This window comes from Melospiza georgiana, chromosome 24 (assembly GCF_028018845.1).
Source record: "Melospiza georgiana isolate bMelGeo1 chromosome 24, bMelGeo1.pri, whole genome shotgun sequence".
Lineage (NCBI taxonomy): Eukaryota > Metazoa > Chordata > Aves > Passeriformes > Passerellidae > Melospiza > Melospiza georgiana.
In genome coordinates, this window is record NC_080453.1 from 2,006,737 (window position 1) to 2,025,995 (window position 19,259).

The 19,259-nt window shown below is 48.9% G+C and overlaps 1 protein-coding gene across 1 annotated transcript; it reads left to right on the forward strand.

Annotated features, from left to right (window-relative positions):
* The first annotated feature begins 17,854 nt into the window (after positions 1-17,854).
* LOC131093287 (olfactory receptor 14J1-like) lies at positions 17,855-18,802 on the forward strand. Its single transcript, XM_058040446.1, has one exon. It carries the CDS (start codon positions 17,870-17,872, stop codon positions 18,800-18,802), a length of 933 nt encoding a protein of 310 aa, XP_057896429.1. The 5' UTR covers positions 17,855-17,869.
* Positions 18,803-19,259: the final 457 nt, after the last annotated feature.

A 19,259-nucleotide genomic window follows, 5' to 3' on the forward strand; every position in this document is an offset into this window, starting at 1 on the left:
GAGAGGCCCTACGAGTGTCCCCAGTGTCAGAACAGATTCACCCAGAGCTCTCACTTGACCAGACACCAAGGGAGAAACCAGTAAGGAAAGGCCTCCAATGCCCGAAGTGCAGGAGAATTTTGTGCACTGCCCCAACTCCAATCATTGCAGTATCCATGTTGGGAAGACCCCTGATGATCCATGTTCCCCATGATCCATGCTGGGAAGACACCTGTACTTTTCCTGTCCCTGCCAATGAAATTAGTGGGATGGAAGGACATGAGGGTCTGGCCATGGCCATGTCATTACATTCACTCCCACCTCAGGTCATGGCCAGGGGCAGGACAGGGAGTCTCTCTCTCACTCCCTGAGGAGAAGAGTGTCCTTTCCAGGCATGGCAAATTGTGGCCAGGCAGACCCAGTGAGTTGTGTTGTAGTATTTCCCTGTAAACAGTTTTTCTTATCCCTTCTGTCATCAATATTATTTCTGTTTTTGTTTGTTCCTTATCTCGTTGTTGTTCCCAATAAATGGTTCTTATCCCAGCCCGGGATCTTTGCCTTTTGTGCTTTCCATGGGAGGCAGGAGGGCAGCGAGGGCAGCGCGGTTTTAGCAGGAGTAGGAAATTGGGGAATCCCATTCCTGAACCCCAGCCCGTGGAAACCGAGCATCCCAGCTGGTCCCAGCCCTGGTGGCCATGGCAACAGCCTTGGGAGTGGGTCCCTGGCTGGGGCTGTGGGAACCTCTTCCCTCTGGTGCCCAGGGACAGCAGAGGAGGGAACAGCTGCAGCTGAGTCGGGGCAGGCTCAGGTTGGATGTCAGGAAAAGGATTTTGCCCAGAGGCTGCTGGGGCCCTGCCCAGGCTCCCCAGGGAAGCATCCCAGCTCCAGGGCTCTCTGAGCTCCAGCAGCGTTTGGACAGCGCTGCCAGGCCCAGGCTGGCATTGTTGGGGTGTTCTGTGCAGGGCCAGCAGTTGGACTGGAGGATCCTGATGGGTCCCTCCCAGCTCAGCCAATTCTGTAGTTCTAGGATCCCATGAGCCTGGGGATGGGGCTGCCAATGGTTGCCATGGCAAAGGGCTGTGGCTGCAGGCCTGAGCTGGTGTCCATGGCAACCACCCCTGGCATCAGGTCTCCATGGAGCTGCCAAGGGACTGATCATAGCAACAGGGGGCTGGCGATGATTGCCATGGAAACTGACTATAGCAACAGGGGGCTGTTGATGGTTATCTGGTAAGGATCAGATTTGTCACAGGCCCTCAGAGGGGTTCCATGGGGACTTTCCAAGAGTCTCCAGGCTTTTCAAGAGCTGCAATGTCACAGGCAGAGACAGGGGCTCCATGGAGACCTCCCAGGGCTTTCTGGGGATGGTAAAGAGCCGTGTGGTCAGAGGCAGTCACAGCCATTCCGTGGTGACATTCCAGGAGACCTTGGGCTGCAAAGGCACCAATCTGTCACAGGCACTCACGGGGGCTCCACGGTGACATCCCAGGTGTCCCCAGGCTGCCAAAGAGCCGGGATGTCCCAGACACTCACAGGGGTTCCTGTCATGGGCACAGTGGGAGCTTCAGGCAAAATTTATTACAGAAACTCTTGTTGGGTCACAGGGTGCAGAAAGGATTCCCAATAGACCCCATAGATCCCAAATATCACTGTTGAATCAGAGATGACACAGACTCAGATTAGAGGGCTAAGGGCTAAAAAACAGCTAAAGGGCCGTATTTTCAATCCTCTTCTTTTATACCTTGGTTTGCTACAGGTGGACCTTACTGGTCCTTTAATCAACACATTTCACATAATTGGCCTATTAAGACAACACCCTTCAGTAAACAATTTTATGGAAAAATGCCAACTTATTACAAACATTGTCAGCCAAGTGTTTCCTCACAAAACTACTTGGATAACACCATTTATTGATGTTTGTTTCATGTTGGGCCTTTCTGGGGGCTCCCTGGGTGGGGGAAACCCTCCTGTAGCAGTTCTGTGCCAGGTGAAAAGAGATGCATGGGACTTTTTCAGTCTTCAGTTTCTTGTTTATTGTTATCTTATCTAAAGTTTTGCATTGCTGTCCACACCAGCTTTAGCATGCCAGAAAAGCACTGGAAAATGGCCCCAAAACAGACAGTTTTAAGATCTTTTAAAATTGTTTCATCCAATTAACTCTTAAAACCTATGTTATTTCTACTTATTGACCAATAATTCATCATTGACTCTCCATATAATGTCTGCGCTGTGCTTTCCTTGACCAATGCCCCTGTACCACCAACACTGTAGAAAATGGAGTAGATGAAGAAGAAGACTGCAGTTCCTCCATCTTGCTTCATATCTACACCATACTAAAAATTCCAAAACCTAAATTTCTAACCCAAGTGAAGTATTATACTATTCTTTATTATCTATTTCACACTTTGCTAAATTGTAATCTAACTCAAAGTATTGGAAGTCCTCTCCATGGGCAAATGTGAAAGGCAGTGTTTCTCTGGGGGTCAGGACCCCTCAGAGCAGACAGAGAAATATTCCCTGTGCCTTGGATTCCCATACATTTAACCTAAAATCTATTAACACTTCACATGTGAAGTTACCCAAAACATGTTCCAGGTAAGTAGGACTCAAAGGAAAAGAAATAGACAACAACAGAAAGACAGAAGATGCATAGAAAGAAACGCACATAGGTACCAACTGCTGGGGTTCCAGAATTGCTAACAGAGGAATCCCAGAAGAAGGCAGGATCCAGACACTGCGCTGGCCTCATGCTCTGGCTTTAAACCCCTGAGCCTTCATTGGCCTGTCCCTGGGGTGGGACTGTCAGTTGTTTGTCCAATCAGAGTCAGGGTAGCACCAGCTGCTAGTGTATGATTGTTTGATTAACAGCTGGGCTAATCAGAGCTGGGTTAACATCACCCCCTGCTGTGTGATTGACAGCTCTGCCAGACCGGGGCTGGGGGCGGGGCTCTGTCCCACCACAAACCAAGGCCTGACCTGGCCCTGGCCCCACACGGGAATTCCGAGCATCCCAATGTGTCTTGGGACATTGATCTCATCCAGCCTCTGACAGCGACCATGGTGACACGATAGAACTTCATGGAACCATGGGTCAGTTGTGACAATGGATATCCAAGGAAACTCTGGTGAGACTTTGGAATCCAGGAATCATGGAATCAGAGAGACCATTGTGCAAATCATGGGCCCTATGGAAGCAAGGATCAATGATCAAACTATGGTTTGATTGTGATTGATTTAAATAGAAACAAGGAGCCATTGTTTCACAGCAGGTCTGCGTGGGGCCAATGGACCCTTGTGACTCAGTTGGGGCTCATGAAACCAAGTAGCCATTGTGACATTGCCAGACCTCATGGAATCAAAGAGAAACTTGTGAGAGACTTAGGACCCATGAAGTCAAGGGAACATGGAATCGGTCTCCCTTCCCTGGTCTCCTGTGGGCTGTCTGACAGGTCCCACTGAATTTGACATGTAAAGGGCCACTTCCCATCTGACCGTGAGGCACTGAAGCTCCATGTTTTATTCCTATGGAAAAAAAACTGTCTTGTCTGTTGTGGTGTCCTGTAATGTCCCATTTTGGCCTTCCAGGTCATTCCCCCAGGTGTGCCTGTGTCTCTCTCCCTTCCCCCTTTGCCCCCATGCTGAGTGAGTCCTGTCACTCAGACTTAACATTCCAGCAAGGCGTCGTGTGGTTGGTCAAGTTCAAAGGATGCCCCTATGCCCAGAGGTCATTGGCCTGTCTGGGTGTCATCTTCCCCTGAGACCCTGCCCCTCTCACCTGGTTGGTGGCTCACCTGTACCTCCCCTCCCCCTGTCCCTGAGCTTAAAAGGTGAATCAGACCATGCGGTCTGGATTCTGTTGGAGCAGTTGCTCACGTTCAGACCTCTGTAACCATGGAATACACCTCTGGACATTAAACCCTCCAGCAGAATCCATCTCCTTTTTCTCTTCACCATCGCCTGAAGCTATTCCTCTTGAGGTAAACGGGGTCCTAACAAGCCTGGACTTGTTCAGTGCCCAGCTGCAACCACCAGCAAGCTAAGGTATCTCTGGGGTGATTCACCGCAGTTGCTGCCTTTGGCCCAGCAGCGAGGGTCAGACTGGCCCAGGCACAATCTAACTGGTAATATTGGGAGCCTTTTTTTCCAATATTTGGCGTCCCTGAGGCGGGCAAAGCGACTCTGCAGCCCGAGACGGACCCGCAGCACCTTGGAGAAGCTTCTGCAGCCGTGCATCCAGCTGAAACGGGCTTTGGTTGCAACGCCCTCGGCTAGAGACTTTGGGAATATTCCCAGAAGAAGTTTCGTGGACTGTTCGGCGCCTCTGGAAAGCCCAGCTCCTTTCTGGTGAGCAGATTTTCCAGAGGAAGAACAGGGGAGCCTCTCTCGCCCACAGAGAGGTCCTGTTCCGGTGAAGAGACCTGCCTGTACTCAGCCAGCTACAGCTTCCATTTCGGGTGAGTATCTCTGCTCTTGTTAGGGCAGGAGTTCAAAAACAGACTCTGCCGTGAGTTCTGTTCCTTTTTGCCTTTGCATTTTTGGCTGCACAGCCCCACAGACTGGAATTCATTGATTTCTAGCTATTAGCTTTCTGCCGCGTGTTTTGCTGTCTTTTGGAATTCGCGCGGGAGCTCTCTGCCCTTCCCTCCCGACTCTGCAGGCTCGGCTCTCTCCACGTGATCGGGAGATCTTTCTCTCTCTGTGGGGGAAAGGGGGGGTTCTCTGCACACGCGGCGCGGGGGGCCCCGGTTTCAGCTTGCCACGTGGAGTGGCTGCTCTCTCTGCTCCGCGGGGGGGCTGCATTCCACAGCGGGGGAGTCTTTGTTTCTGCCTCTACTTGGCAGGGCGTGCCCTGCTGCTGCTGCCCGGGAATTTTAAAAGCAGTATATACAGCTGCATGGAGAAGCTTTTGTCGGCTCGTTATCGCTTTCCTATCTGTGTTTTTTTTTTTTAGAAATCGGTAGCTGATTTTAGCTTTGTTTTTGGTCAGGCGGGATTTAGTACTTTGCTTTTTACATCTAACATGGCTTTGAAACTCAGCATTGTACAAAAAGGAGTGTATTATAATATTGTTAGCATTTTAAATAGTGGTAATGTGAAGTTCTCAAAGGGAAAATTGAAACACTTTATAAGATGGCTTTTCCTCCACTTCCCACAAATCTCCCCTGAAGAAATCCACAATATTCAATTCTGGGATAAAGTTGGAAATTAATTGATAACCTTAGGACAATCTGGCAATGCCCCCTCAGCTAAATTTGTGTTTTGGAGTTTACAAATTCGTACAGCATTGCTCAAACAAAAGGAAATGGAGAAAAAGCCAAATGTAAAGCCATGTACCTCTGCTCTCCCTGTTTCTCCCTCTCCTAGTTCTAAAACCCCTAAACCTCTTTCCCCAATACTTAGTATTTTAAACAGATCAAACTCATTGGGAAGTCGACGCCCAAAGTCTGTTGAAATGCCTGAGTTGCCCTATCCACAAGGCCCTGGCCAGGCTGCGTGGAACCTTTCCCAATCCCCTGTGTCCCATCCTCAGAAACCCACAGCACGTGTTAGCTTTGCAGAGAGTAGTGTTACCCAAAATGGCCCCCAGCCCCTAGGGGGTCCACAAGATGGTGGATGCCACGTGGCATCTTTGCAAACCTAGTCTTCTTCTTCCCAAAATCCTCTTAAGCATCCCAAAACTCCAGCCCCATCCCCCTCTCCTTCTGTTCCTCGTGACACCTTCCCCCCTCCCCCTCCCTTTCCTGCAGTACCCTCAGCTCCACCCCTCTACTCCTCCCAGGGGGCGTCTGCTGATGTGATGTCACCAGGTGTCCCTGCGCTCTGCTTGCCCCCTGACCCCGCCCCTTGTTCCCACGGTTTCCCCGCCCCTTGCCGGCCCCCTGTCCCCTCCCCCTGTACCCGTTGCATCTCCGCCCCCTCCCCGGGCTCCCACGGTGGGGACACACCCACTGCCATCCCCCAAACCTGTAGCTGTGATCCCAGTGCTTCCAATTCAAGGGATACAGAGCAGGGAACAGCAGATTCAATGCATAGTCCCATGTTGTCACTGGCTCCTGTTACCTTTCAGCCTGCAGCTCAGGGGAGAGCAGCTCCAACTGCTAATTGGAGTTCTTTTGGACGGCAGTTGATTAAAGAGATCTGTAAGTCTCATAAAGAATATGGTCCACACAGTCCATATTTCCGTGGCCTTTTAAATTCTGAATTGAGTAGGACTGTAGTGATTCCACATGATTTAAAACAGCTTTTTTCCTGTCTCATGACCTCCACGGAATTTAAATTATGGGAAATAGCATGGAAACAAATGCTGAATGATGCTCTCCCAGGCTTGCATGCTGATCCAAACACAGCCAAAGACAACAGTGGTAACCCTATCACCATTGAGCACCTCTGTGGTGAGGGCCAATGGTCTTCTCCCTCAATCCAAGCTACTGCAATTCCTGCAGAAACTCTCAAGAAAGTAAAAGAAGCAGCTGAAAAAGCATTCTTTTCCCTACAACCTGAGGGGCCTTTTGATCCCTATAGTAAAATTAAACAGCTACCATCAGAGCCTTTTTTGAAATTTGTAGAAAGGTTAACTAGAGCTATTGAAATACAAGTTAAAAAAGAGAATGCTAGGGAAGCAATTTTAGAAGAAATGGCATTTACAAATGCAAATAAACAGTGTCAAGCAGCAATCCTTAGCCTTCCTCTTCAACCTTTTCCAACCATCAAAGATATGCTCCTAGTGTGTAACAAGAAAGTGCCTCTGATGAGTGTGGCTGAAGACACCAGACCAAGGCTGCTGCCAAGACCACCTCAACGTGTCGCTGTTGCCGGCCCTGCGCCTTTTCCCTCAGCACAGCAGTACCCTGGGCAGCAGCGGAGACCAGCACTGGCTGAGCCCACAAAACCATGCCTGCTTTGTAACAACCTAGGGCACTGGAGTAACCAGTGCCCCCTGAAAAGGGAATTTGATGAATTTAGAAATGGCAGGGGAGGAGAACTACAAGCCCTCCCTGGGGGTCAACAACAACAAAAAAACTGAAAAGAAAGCGCCTGCCTGCCAGGCGCGCAGACACAAAAAGAGCAGGCCAAGGGAATAAGGGTAGCACAACAAATCAAGCGCGCGATAATATTAATGTTTGTGTAAGTGAAGCAGGTGCTTCGAAGACTGTGTATGATTTAGGTGATCCTGTGTTAACCACCTCTTCTGTCAATGAGCCTTACAGGTTGCATCTGACTGAGTCACTCCACCTGAAGGACAGTGATTGGCATTTTGTGTCTGTAAATCCTGAACAGAAAGGTACTTGGAACCGGATTCGTTGTAAGTACATCGTCATTGGGGACACCAAACACACACCACAAGAGATCGAAATTGCTCCGGGAATGACAACATCAGATCCTGAGCAATTCGTTCTCGGCCTGTATTGTTTCCACCCACCCCTGTTCCTTCCCAAGGGACAAATTGTTGCACAAGCTATCCCTGTGCCATCTTTACCTGAAAATATCAAAAAACAAGGGCCCACAGTCGCCCCGGTCCAAGTTATTAGAAAAGACAAACCCAAATTATGGTGTAATGTCAGTGGGGGAGGGGAGTCTAAATGCATTGAGATGCTTGTAGACATAGGTGCAGACTGCACAGTGATTCCAGTACAAGACTGGCCAGCACATTGGCCTTTGCAAAATGTTGCCGGTCACCTTCAAGGTGTAGGAGGCCTGCAATTGGCAAGACAATCCAAAAGCATTATTCAATTTGAGGGACCAAACGGACAATTGGCAAATATCCGTCCGTTTGTGTTAGATTATTCAGAACCTTTGTTAGGGAGAGATTTGATGGCCCAGTGGGGTGTCACAATTGATATTCCAGACTCTCCACAGCATATTTGTACAGCAGTCATTGAACAACAGCGCCCCACCCAAAAACTGAAGTTGATAACAGACAAACCAGTTCAGGTGAAACAGTGGCCGCTCAGTAAACAAAAAATAAAGGTGCTTGAGGAACTAGTGGAACAGCAATTAAAAAAGGGCCACATTGTGGAGACCATGTCCCCATGGAACTCTCCAGTGTTTGTCATCCAAAAAGCTGACAAAAAGAGATGGCGGCTCCTCTGCGACCTCCGACAAATTAATAATGTAATTGAAGATATGGGTTCTCCTCAACCTGGTATGCCATCCCCAACAATGCTTCCCCAAGATTGGAAATTAGCTGTTATTGATATTAAGGATTGTTTTTTCCAAATCCCCTTGCACCCTGACGATGCACCGTGTTTTGCATTCTCAGTTCCTTCTATTAATATGGAATCCCCTATGAAAAGGTACCATTGGACAGTTCTTCCTCAGGGATTAAAGGTATCTCCAGCTATCTGCCAGTGGTATGTGTCTTCCCTGCTTTCCCCAGTACATGCAGCCGCAGAGAAGGCCATCATCTATCATTATATGGATGATATCCTTGTGTGTGCCCCCAATGATGATTTACTCACGCATGCGCTTGACCTAACGATCGATGCATTGATTGTTGCAGGGTTCGAGCTCCAGGAAAAGAAAATTCAAAAGATGCCACCTTGGAAGTATTTGGGCTTAGAAATTGGAAATAGGACCATTGTTCCTCAAAAACTAGAAATCAATCCAAAGATCAAGACCCTTGCAAATGTCCACAAGTTGGGTGGGTCTTTGAATTGGGTAAGACCATGGCTCGGTCTGACTAATGAAGACCTTGCCCCTCTTTTCAATTTATTGAAAGGGGGAGAGGACCCAGGTGCTCCTAGGTCTATTACCCCAGAGGCACGGAAAGCTCTAGAAAAGGTTCAGATTGCAATGTCCACAAGACAGGCCAACCGATGCCGGCCTGACCTGCCATTCAAATTTATCATCCTAGGTAAGTTGCCACACCTCCATGGAATTATTTTCCAGTGGGAGGAAAAACAAACACCTAAGGCAAAGAACACACCAAAAAAGGACCGGGACCAGAGGGACCCTCTTTTAATCATAGAATGGGTTTTCCTCAGTCACAAAAGGTCCAAGAGACTGACAAAGCCTCAGGAGCTGGTAGCAGAACTGATCCGAAAAGCAAGGACCCGGATCAGGGAGTTAGCAGGATGTGATTTTAAGTGCATTCACATTCCAGATGAGTTAAAATCAGGTCAAAATACTGTGAAAATACTGGAACAATTGTTTCAAGAAAATGAAGTGTTGCAGTTTGCTCTGGATTCCTACTCAGGACAAATTTCGGTAGCGCGGCCCGCTCACAAATTGTTCGAACAAGATGTTCAATTTACCTTAAAACTGAGAAGTGCTCTAAGTAGGAGACCTTTGAAAAGGGCTCTAACTGTCTTCACAGATGCATCCGGGAGGTCCCACAAGTCCGTTATGACTTAGAAGGATCCTCAAACCCAGCAGTGGGAGACGGACATTGCTGAGGTGGAAGGTTCACCTCAGGTTGCTGAATTGGCTGCAGTTGTTAGGGCCTTTGAAAGGTTCTCAGAACCATTCAATCTGATTACAGACTCCGCATATGTGGCAGGAGTAGTATCCAGGGCAGATCAAGCAATACTGCAAGATGTGTCTAACATCGCACTTTTTCAATTGCTCTCAAAACTGGTAAAATTAGTCACTCACCGAGAGCAACCCTTTTATGTGATGCATGTCAGGTCACACACTGACTTGCCAGGGTTTATTGCTGAAGGCAACAGAAGGGCAGATGCTCTTGCTGCACCTGCAGTGATGGCCACTCTCCCAAATGTTTTTGAACAGGCAAAAATCAGCCACCAGCTTTTCCACCAAAATGCACCTGGCCTGGTTCATCAGTTTAACATCACTAGAGAACAGGCCAAAGCGATTGTGGCCACATGCCCAAATTGCCAACAACATGCACTCCCTACAGTGAGTACGGGAGCAAACCCAAGGGGATTGAACAGTTGTGAACTGTGGCAAACAGATGTAACACACATACAGTCTTTTGGACGGCAGAAATATGTTCATGTTAGTGTAGATACCTTTTCTGGAGCGGCCTATGCTTCTGCCCACACAGGAGAATCATCTATTGATGCTACTAAGCACCTCTTACAGGCCATGAAGAAAAAGAAAAATTTCATGGGCATCCCCAAGGAGCTGAAAACTGATAATGGGCCTGGTTACAAATCCAAGGAATTCGGGAGCTTCCTGCAGCAATGGGGAGTAGAGCACAAAACTGGCATCCCCTACTCCCCTACAGGTCAAGCCATTGTAGAAAGAACTCACCGTGATATTAAAAGGGTCCTGGACCAGCAACAACAGGTTCTGAAGGTGGAACCTCCCCACATCCGGTTATCCAGGGCACTATTCACAATAAATTTTCTGAATTGTTCTTTTGACAGCCTGAACCCACCCATCCTACGTCACTTTGGGGGGAGCAATCATAAGTTAATGAAAGAAAAACCTCCAGTTTTAGTAAAGGACCCTGAGACTTGGAAAATAGTGGGACCCTACAAATTGGTTACTTGGGGACGTGGATATGCCTGTGTGTCCACCCCCTCTGGTTTAAGGTGGGTTCCTTCCAAATGGGTAAAGCCCTATGTTCCCAAGGTCTCAGAGAAATCTACAGAAGCACCCCAGGGTGCTCATGCTGCCTAGAGAAGAAAACGCCGCACACGTTCTCTGGAGGAAATTCCATTTAAGCCTCCTATCTGGAACAGTTTATAATATATGTTTGTTTCAAGTTTTTGTACCAGTTTAGATCCCACTGTTCGTGTGTAGTCTCGAGACGCCATGAGACCGAGCCTGCTTCTCGTCCTACTCGTGATCATCCCACCTGTGACCTCCTGCATAGTGCCGCAGCCCAAACCACATATGGACTACCTTGATAACGGCTCTCGGACATCAACAGAGAAACTGACAACGGGCTGAATGGACTGTTCAAAGGCTGGGGACTCTCGGGCTGGTTGGGATCTATTCTGAAAACTGTGTTTTTAGTGCTGTTTATTTTAGTTATAGTTATTGTAGTTTTTAGCATTGTTTTTGGACTAATCAAACGCATGGTGCTCAAGTTAATTTCAAGCTCATCTCCCCCTCCTGAAGTCTGCTATTTGGAAGCCCTCAGTGCTCCAATGGATGACCTGGAAGCCTCAGTGGAAAACACTGACCCTCTTGTAGAGGAAGAACTGATTTACCAACCATGGTTTGGCAATCATTCTGCACCACAAAACATAGTCCTCTTCTTTTTAAACAAAACTAGGGGGAGATGTTGTGGTGTGCTGTAATGTCCCATTTTGGCCTTCCAGGTCATTCCCCCAGGTGTGCCTGTGTCTCTCTCCCTTCCCCTTTGCCCCCATGCTGAGTGAGTCCTGTCACTCAGACTTAACATTCCAGCAAGGCGTCGTGTGGTTGGTCAAGTTCAAAGGATGCCCCTATGCCCAGAGGTCATTGGCCTGTCTGGGTGTCATCTTCCCCTGAGACCCTGCCCCTCTCACCTGGTTGGTGGCTCACCTGTACCTCCCCTCCCCCTGTCCCTGAGCTTAAAAGGTGAATCAGACCATGCGGTCTGGATTCTGTTGGAGCAGTTGCTCACGTTCAGACCTCTGTAACCATGGAATAAACCTCTGGACATTAAACCCTCCAGCAGAATCCATCTCCTTTTTCTCTTCACCATCGCCTGAAGCTATTCCTCTTGAGGTAAACGGGGTCCTAACAAGCCTGGACTTGTTCAGTGCCCAGCTGCAACCACCAGCAAGCTAAGGTATCTCTGGGGTGATTCACCGCAGTTGCTGCCTTTGGCCCAGCAGCGAGGGTCAGACTGGCCCAGGCACAATCTAACTGGTAATATTGGGAGCCTTTTTCCCAATACTTGTCTAGTCGCAAATGGCCAAAACTGGGATTCTGTGTCTAAAATTCTCTATATCCAAGGGTTACTCCCAGACAAAATCTGCCCATACAGTCAAGTCTGACTAGACTTGGCCTCTGATGGCTGCTTCTCATCTGCCCCTGCACCACTGGGGCTCACTTGATTCCTTCCTATGGAGACCATTGTGACACTGCGGAGCATTGTGGAACCAATGGGCCAGGGTGACACTGCAGGCCCTTGTGGAACCTGTTACACTGTAGGAACTTTTGGAACCAGGGCAATATTGTGACACTGCAGGGTACCATGGAATCAAGGGGCCACTGTGACGCTGTGGGGCCTCGTGGAACCAAGGATATCTTTCTGGGTCTGTTGGGGCGCATGGTCCCAAGGGGCCAGTGTGAAGCAGCAAGGCTTTGTGGAGCCAAGAGGCCATTGCTGCATTTCAGGGCCTCGTGGAGCCAATGGGCCATTGTGATCCTGCAGGGCCTCATGGAGGGACGAGGGCCATTGTGACACTATGGGAACTTGTGGAACCAAGGGGATCATGTTGCATTACTGGGCCCTAATGGAACCAAGGGGCCATTGGACACAGCGAGACTTCATGGAACAAATAGACCATTATGACACTATGGGACATTGTGGAACCATGGAGACCATTAGGATCCAAAAGGACTTGTGTAATCAAGGGGCCATTATGACACCTGAGGGCATCATGGAAGTCAGAGAACCACAGTGGCACTGCAAGGCCTCATGGAAGCAAGGAGCCATTGTGACACTGCAGGGCCCTGTGTAATCAAGCGAACATGAAATAGGTGTGGCTGCCTTGGCCTCCCAGGGGTCATCTGACAGGTCTGGCTGACCTTGGAAGGCGGAAGGCCACTCCCATCCGCCCCTGAAACACTGGGGCTCTGGGCTCTTCTTTTAATGAAAAAGAACTGTCCATTTTTTCCAGGTATCCATGTCCAAAATTAGGATTCCACCTCCAAATTTCTGTGTTAAAGGATTGCTCCCAGACAAAAGTTGCCACGACAGACTGGTCTGGCTGATCTTTGACTCCTGAGGGGCAGAATTCACCTATTTTTCAAACAGTGGAAATGGCTCTGTGCTTTTCTTTTTATGAAAGAAAAAGAAACATCCCTCTTCTCCAGGCACAAATGCTTTAAAATAGGACTCCGCATTCATAATTTCAAATATTTAAGGGCTGCTCCAAGCAAACCTGCCAAGACAGACAGGTCAGGCTTGCCTTGGCCTCTGGTGGTTGCTGTTCATCAGCTCCTGAAATATCAGGGCTCTGTGGTTTCCTCCCTGTGGAAACTAATGTGACACTTGGGAGCCTTGTGAAATGAAGGAGCCATTGTGACACTGCAGAGCACCATGGTTTCAAGGTACCAATGTGACACTGTGGAGCCTCCTGGAACCAAGGACATCATTGTGGCTCTGTTGGGCCACATGGTCCCAAGGGACCAGAGCATAGCAGCGGTGTGGGAGTTAGCCCAGCTGTAACTCAGAGTCAGCCAGATTTTACCCCGGGAAAACTGGGTGTGAGTTTCAAGTCCTAGGAATCATTTGTTTAACTTAGGGTGAGCTTGAGAGTTCCCCCATAAGCCTTTAGTGTTGTTCTGCTAACTTGTCCAAGTTCTCCTCCACGATTGGTTACTTGTTTCTCCTATATCGTTATTATTCTAGAGTGTTCTAACCCCAAGTGTACAAGTTGTTGCTTCTCCTTTGTCTCGGGTCTTTTGATCCTGTCCCTCGTACTGTGCTCAACTTCTCCATTTGTTTATTGTTTTTCACCCTGTTATTAAAGTTCCTTTTTAACAACTCCATCAAATCTGCTCCTTTTCATTTTTTCCTCCCTCGCCCTGAATTCAGGGAAACAGAGAGGTTTGTTGCAGCCACCTTCATTGTGACATTTGGTGCCCAAAGAGGGGCCATGACATTCAGGGCTCCCTGTCTCAGTCACATAAACTGGGGTTAGCTGATGGATAGGCCAGTGCTCCCCGGGAGTTTGGATTGTGCCAGGCCTGGCGGATTCATCATTGCTTCAAGGGACCTTGCCCGGGATCTGCAGGGAAAACGACAGTTTCAACTGCATAGGATTGCAGATGGGTTTGAGGAAATGCAAGACATTAATTGCCCATTTTGCCACTGTGATTTTACAATATGCACCCACGTCCCATTATTGATTTGGGATGTTACGGTGGCTCTTACCCATAGGGCAGAGAAAGACAAAAATGGGCAGCCAGATGTCCAAAGTAGAAAGGAGCATATATGGATGCTTTAATTCTCACTGATCATGACATAATATTTTCAAAGAACCAAATAAAATCAATAATGAGATGGATCATAAAAAATATTTCCGATGTCTCTACTGGCGAAATTCCTGCCACAGAATTTTGGGAGTCAGTGGGAGTTAAGTGGCACAACCTTTCGATCAAAAGGGACCCCATTGCACCCTCCCTGCTCCCCATCTTCCACACCATCTTTGAGACCCTTCACCAGCAAGCAGCGTGTCAAAAACTCAATCCATTGGTCACTCCTAACTGGGGACCTCCCCTCAAACTGCCTTTCTCAGATCTTCTGCATTAGTCCAAGATGGCAATGGCCATGCTGTCTTGGAGCATCATACCCGGGACAGTTAAGATGGAAGGAGCCCGAATGTGGCTCAGGAGCGTGACTACCCGCCCTCCATCTTGCCTCCTCCACTTCCTGCTACCACAACCTTCTCTTTTGCCCTGAACGAACCTCCAGACTCCACCCTCAAAACTGCAGGCCATACCTCACTGTCAATCATTCCACCTTCATCCTGGGCCATGCCTCCAGAAATCCAACCCAGAAGTCCACCATCCTAAATCAAGGCCATTCTTTCCCAACACCTGACAAAATGGCAGTGCCCTGTGTCTCACCTTCCAGCAAAAATATAACCCCATGATCATAGATACTAAGCCCTGTGGTCACATTATTTCTAATCCAAATGTTTCTGCTCAAAGATATTCTTCCCCCTCAGAAGACAGTATGGATTCCACAGAGCCACCTCGCCCCTCAACCCCAGAAGATCCCTGGGAAAAGATCCAGAAAGAAGCAGTTAAGGAAGGAGACTGGAATATAATCTCGAAACTCCTCATTGCCCCCAGGGCAGAATCCCAGGTATCAGCCATTGGTTTACAGGGAAATCAAAGGATCTGTGTAGGGCAGCTGAAGACCATAGAAGAGACTTACCTAGTTTTAATGGCCTACTGAGGGCAATGTTTACAGCACATGTCTTAACTGCCTATGATTTAAAATATATTATGACCATGTTGTTGCCACCTACAGAATGCACCCTGTGGGAAAGGGGATGGAAGTGTTTACTAGATCAATTAATAGAAGAGTATGATAATACTGAGGCAAGGGCGGAATTGACAATCAACCATCTAGCTGGAGAAGGACAACACAGCCTACCAGATGATCAAGCAGCAGGTATCCTCAGAGAAGTATTGGATGATATCAAAGAGATGGCTTTGAAAGCTTCAATCCAGGTATTGCATAATAGCACCCTCAATTAGGTTTACCTTGTGTGGCTGCAGCTAAAGCTTTAGGACAATTAGACCATCTTGGGTGCCTGTTAAGTAAGCAAACCAATGCTACCTCCCTCACATTGAGTGGCCTGCTCTGAGACATAGAGACCATCAGACCTGCCACCCTGCAGAACAGCGATACAGTTTTTACTCTGGGAACACAGGCATGGCTGTGTAGACTCTGAGGGGAAGTGTTGCATGAACCTCTCCAAGCTGCAGAGAGTCAATCCACAAGAGCACTCAGGTACTGAAGGAAGAAAGCTTCAAGAAGCTTCACGTGGAAAACAAAGACTGGTTCAATAAACACTTCCAATCCTAGGGATTAAAGGGTTGAATTATGTCCAGCTAAAACAGGATCTTAGTTGTTGCATTGTTAATTGTCCCATGTTTGTTTCAATGATCTTAAAAAGGCTTAAAAAATTCTTTCAGTTCCATCTTTGTTGTAAAAAAGAAGGGAGGAAGATACCCAACAGAGGCTCATCATGGACTCCTTGGAGGACAGAACTGGAGGCCAGGATGGCACAAAAACCTCTCAGAGACTCAGTGTGGGAAAGAAACACCTTAAAATTACCTAAAAGTATACTTAAATCCACAAAATACCTTAAAAACCTTGAGTATCTCAAAGCATTAATGAGCCCCACTGAGTGTCAGTACAAAGCTCTCAAGGGACACATTAAAGAAGATAATTGGGGCCATGAATGCACAAACCTCTCAGAGTCTGCATCAAAAGGGAAATACCAAGTACCTTAAAATAATTGAAGTACCTTGAAGTATTAATGAGCCCCACTGAGTGTTGTTACTGACAAAGCCTCTCCAGGGACTAATTACAGCAGAGAATTGGAGGCCATGATTGCACAAACCTCTCAGAGACTCCAAGGCAAAAGCCAAGCCCAAAGTCCTTTGAAAAACCTGCAGCCCCTGCAGGGAGCATTCAGGAGCCCCCAGGGCCATTCCGGAGCAAGGCTCCTCAGGGACTGCTTCCAGCACATCCTTTAGGCCACTGGGATGTGGGCTAGGAGGGGGATGCTGAGGGCAGGACACGGGGCTGACAGTGCCCAGCCTGGCTGGGGCTGTGCCAGGAGGCCCCAGGGCCTCAGGACAACGTGTCTCCTCACAGCCCTTGTTGGCACAGACCCTGCTGCTGTGCTCCAGGTCACCAAGACTTGGCTTCTCTTTGTCCCCACCTGTCATCACTGCCTCCAGTTCTCTGCTCTGTCTGGGGCCTGGGGACACTTTCTCAGTTGTGTTCCTCAGTGGGACCCATTAAAAGTCCAAGAAACTTTGGAGTTGGATTCTGACTTGTGAGTTCTGGAGAGGTTTCTTCAGCTCCCTCTCAGGGACTGATGTTCAGGGCCTGAGCACAAAGTCCCAGAGGCTCATTAAAGTCCCTGTGCTGTGTCTGTGCTGCTGAGCTGGGCTGGGCTCCTGGCACAGAGGCAGTTCCTGGTAACCAAGAAGAGCTTCAAAAGCACATTTCTCTTGATGAGCAGCTCTTCTGCCAGCCCAGTAGGGCTGGGGCACTGCCTGCAGCCACCCTGGGCACAGCACAGAGGCACAGAGGCAGAGTCAGTGCTGGGAAGGTGCTGAGAAATGCCTGGGGCAGAATCTGCCAGCCCTTGGCACAGGAACGTCTGGCTGCAGGACAATGCAGCTGCAGCTCCTGGAGCCATCTCCTGAAGCTGGAACATCCCAATGCCTACAGACTCTGTGAGTACATTATCTGATTTTCTCTTGTGCAAAGCAGCCAGGGGTGCCCAGGGCTGTCCTGCAGAGCAGGGTCCTGCAGCCCAGGGCACTGTGCTGGGGCAGGGACTCTGCTGCCTGCCAGGGACAGCTCTCAGCCAGCCCTGGCAGCTTCTCCCAGCACTGTGGGAAAAGATGTGGGTAGGAGGAGGCAGCTGGTAAGGCTTGGAAGTGTTCTCCTTGTATGATGTGGGTGCTGCATTATTCAGGACTGCTCCCAGCATGACATTTAAGAACAAAACATTTTTAAGTAGATTATACAGGGAGCACAGCAAGGCAGGGGCTGCATAAAAGAGAAAAGCCTGCTTTTTATTTTCCTGCTCTGGGTTTCCTGGATGGGAAATCACACATAGATATTCATGTGTCAGTCCAGGATGAGAAAAAAAATTTTTTTCTGAGATTTACAAAACAAGGTAGTGACAGAAATCACGACAGGTTCCCTCATAGGCAGCATCAGTGTCATTTTTTCAGACTCCTCAGGGTTGCTCTGACATTGCAATAAGAGCCTGCAGAGCCAGAGGTGCCCCTGGGCAGTGCCAGAGCTGGGAGGGGTCTGGAGGGCAGAGCTGAGCGCCCAGGGCTGGGCTGGGCTCTGGCAGCACTGGCAGGGCCCGGCAGGGCCCAGCCCTGGGAAAAGGGAAGCAGCTGCTGGCAGAAACAGCTCCAGGTAGCAGGGCCCGGGGCAGGCAGTGGGGAGAAAGTGCCCCCAAGCTGTGCTGCGATATTTAAAGTCCTCTCGAAACCCAAATTCTCTATGATTTCTTTTTTTATAGATCCCCATGCCAAAGCAGAGCAAATGTCCAACAGCAGCTCCATCAGGCACTTCCTCCTGCTGCCATTGGCAGACACACGGCAGCTGCAGCTCCTGCACTTCTGCCTCTTGCTGGGCATCTCCCTGGCTGCCCTCCTGGGCAACGGCCTCATCATCAGCGCCATAGCCTGCGGCCACCACCTGCACACGCCCATGTTCTTCTTCCTGCTCAACCTGGCCCTCAGCGACCTGGGCTCCATCTGCACCACTGTCCCCAAAGCCATGCATAATTCCCTCTGGGACACCAGGAAAATCTCCTACACAGGATGTGCTACACAGGTCTTTTTTTTTGTTTTCTGTGCAGCAACAGATTTTTATCTCCTGACCATCATGTGCTACGACCGCTACGTGTCCATCTGCAAACCCCTGCACTATGGTACCCTCCTGGGCAGCAGAGCTTGTGCCCACATGGCAGCAGCTGCCTGGGCCAGTGCCTTTCTCAATGCTTTCATGCACACGGCCAATACATTTTCCCTGCCCCTGTGCCATGGCAATGCCCTGGGCCAGTTCTTCTGTGAAATCCCATGGATCCTCAAGCTCACCTGTTCAAACTCAATTCTCAGGGAATTTGGGCTACTTGTTTTTTCCATCTGTTTAGCATTGGGCTGTTTTCTGTTCATTATTTTCTCCTATGTGCAGATTTTCAGGGCTGTGCTTAGGATCCCCTCTGAGCAGGGACGACACAAAGCCTTTTCCACCTGCCTCCCTCACCTGGCTGTGGTCTCCCTATTCCTCAGCACTGCAGCAATTGCTCACTTGAAGCCCCCCTCCATGTCCTCCCCATCCCTGGATCTGGCACTGTCAGTTCTGTACTCGGTGGTGCCTCCAGCCCTGAACCCCCTCATCTACAGCCTGAGGAACCAGGAGCTCAAGACTGCAGTCTGGAGAATGATGACTGGTTACTTTCAGAAACATTAAACTGCTGGCCAATTTCTGCAAATCATTTGAAATAAAAATCATCTTTAATACTTCTTATTGGTTTGACTGTGGTGGTATTTTTTCCTTCATTTTAGGTATTAATATTGTCTATAAAATTGTCACTGTTTGCACTGATTCTTCTTTTGTTTCTCTCCACATTCCCTGTGGCCACAGACTTTGTCAATGAGGGGCTGCACCCTCAGTGCTTTAAATGAACTAAAGGATCTCCCAGCAGAGTTTTCTGCAGAGATGCCCTTTTTTTGCCTTCTCTGGAGCTGCAGCTGCAATGTCTATGTGCAGAGCTGGGGGCAGATCATTGCTGGCCCAGCAGCTGTGCCTAGCAGCAGCAGCACTTGGTGTTGCCCGTGCTGCTGCCATGGCCCTGCCCCGCTGCCCTGGTGGCCCTGGTGTTGCTGTAGGACCTGAGTGCTCTCAGGGCCAGGCACAGTCCTGGGGT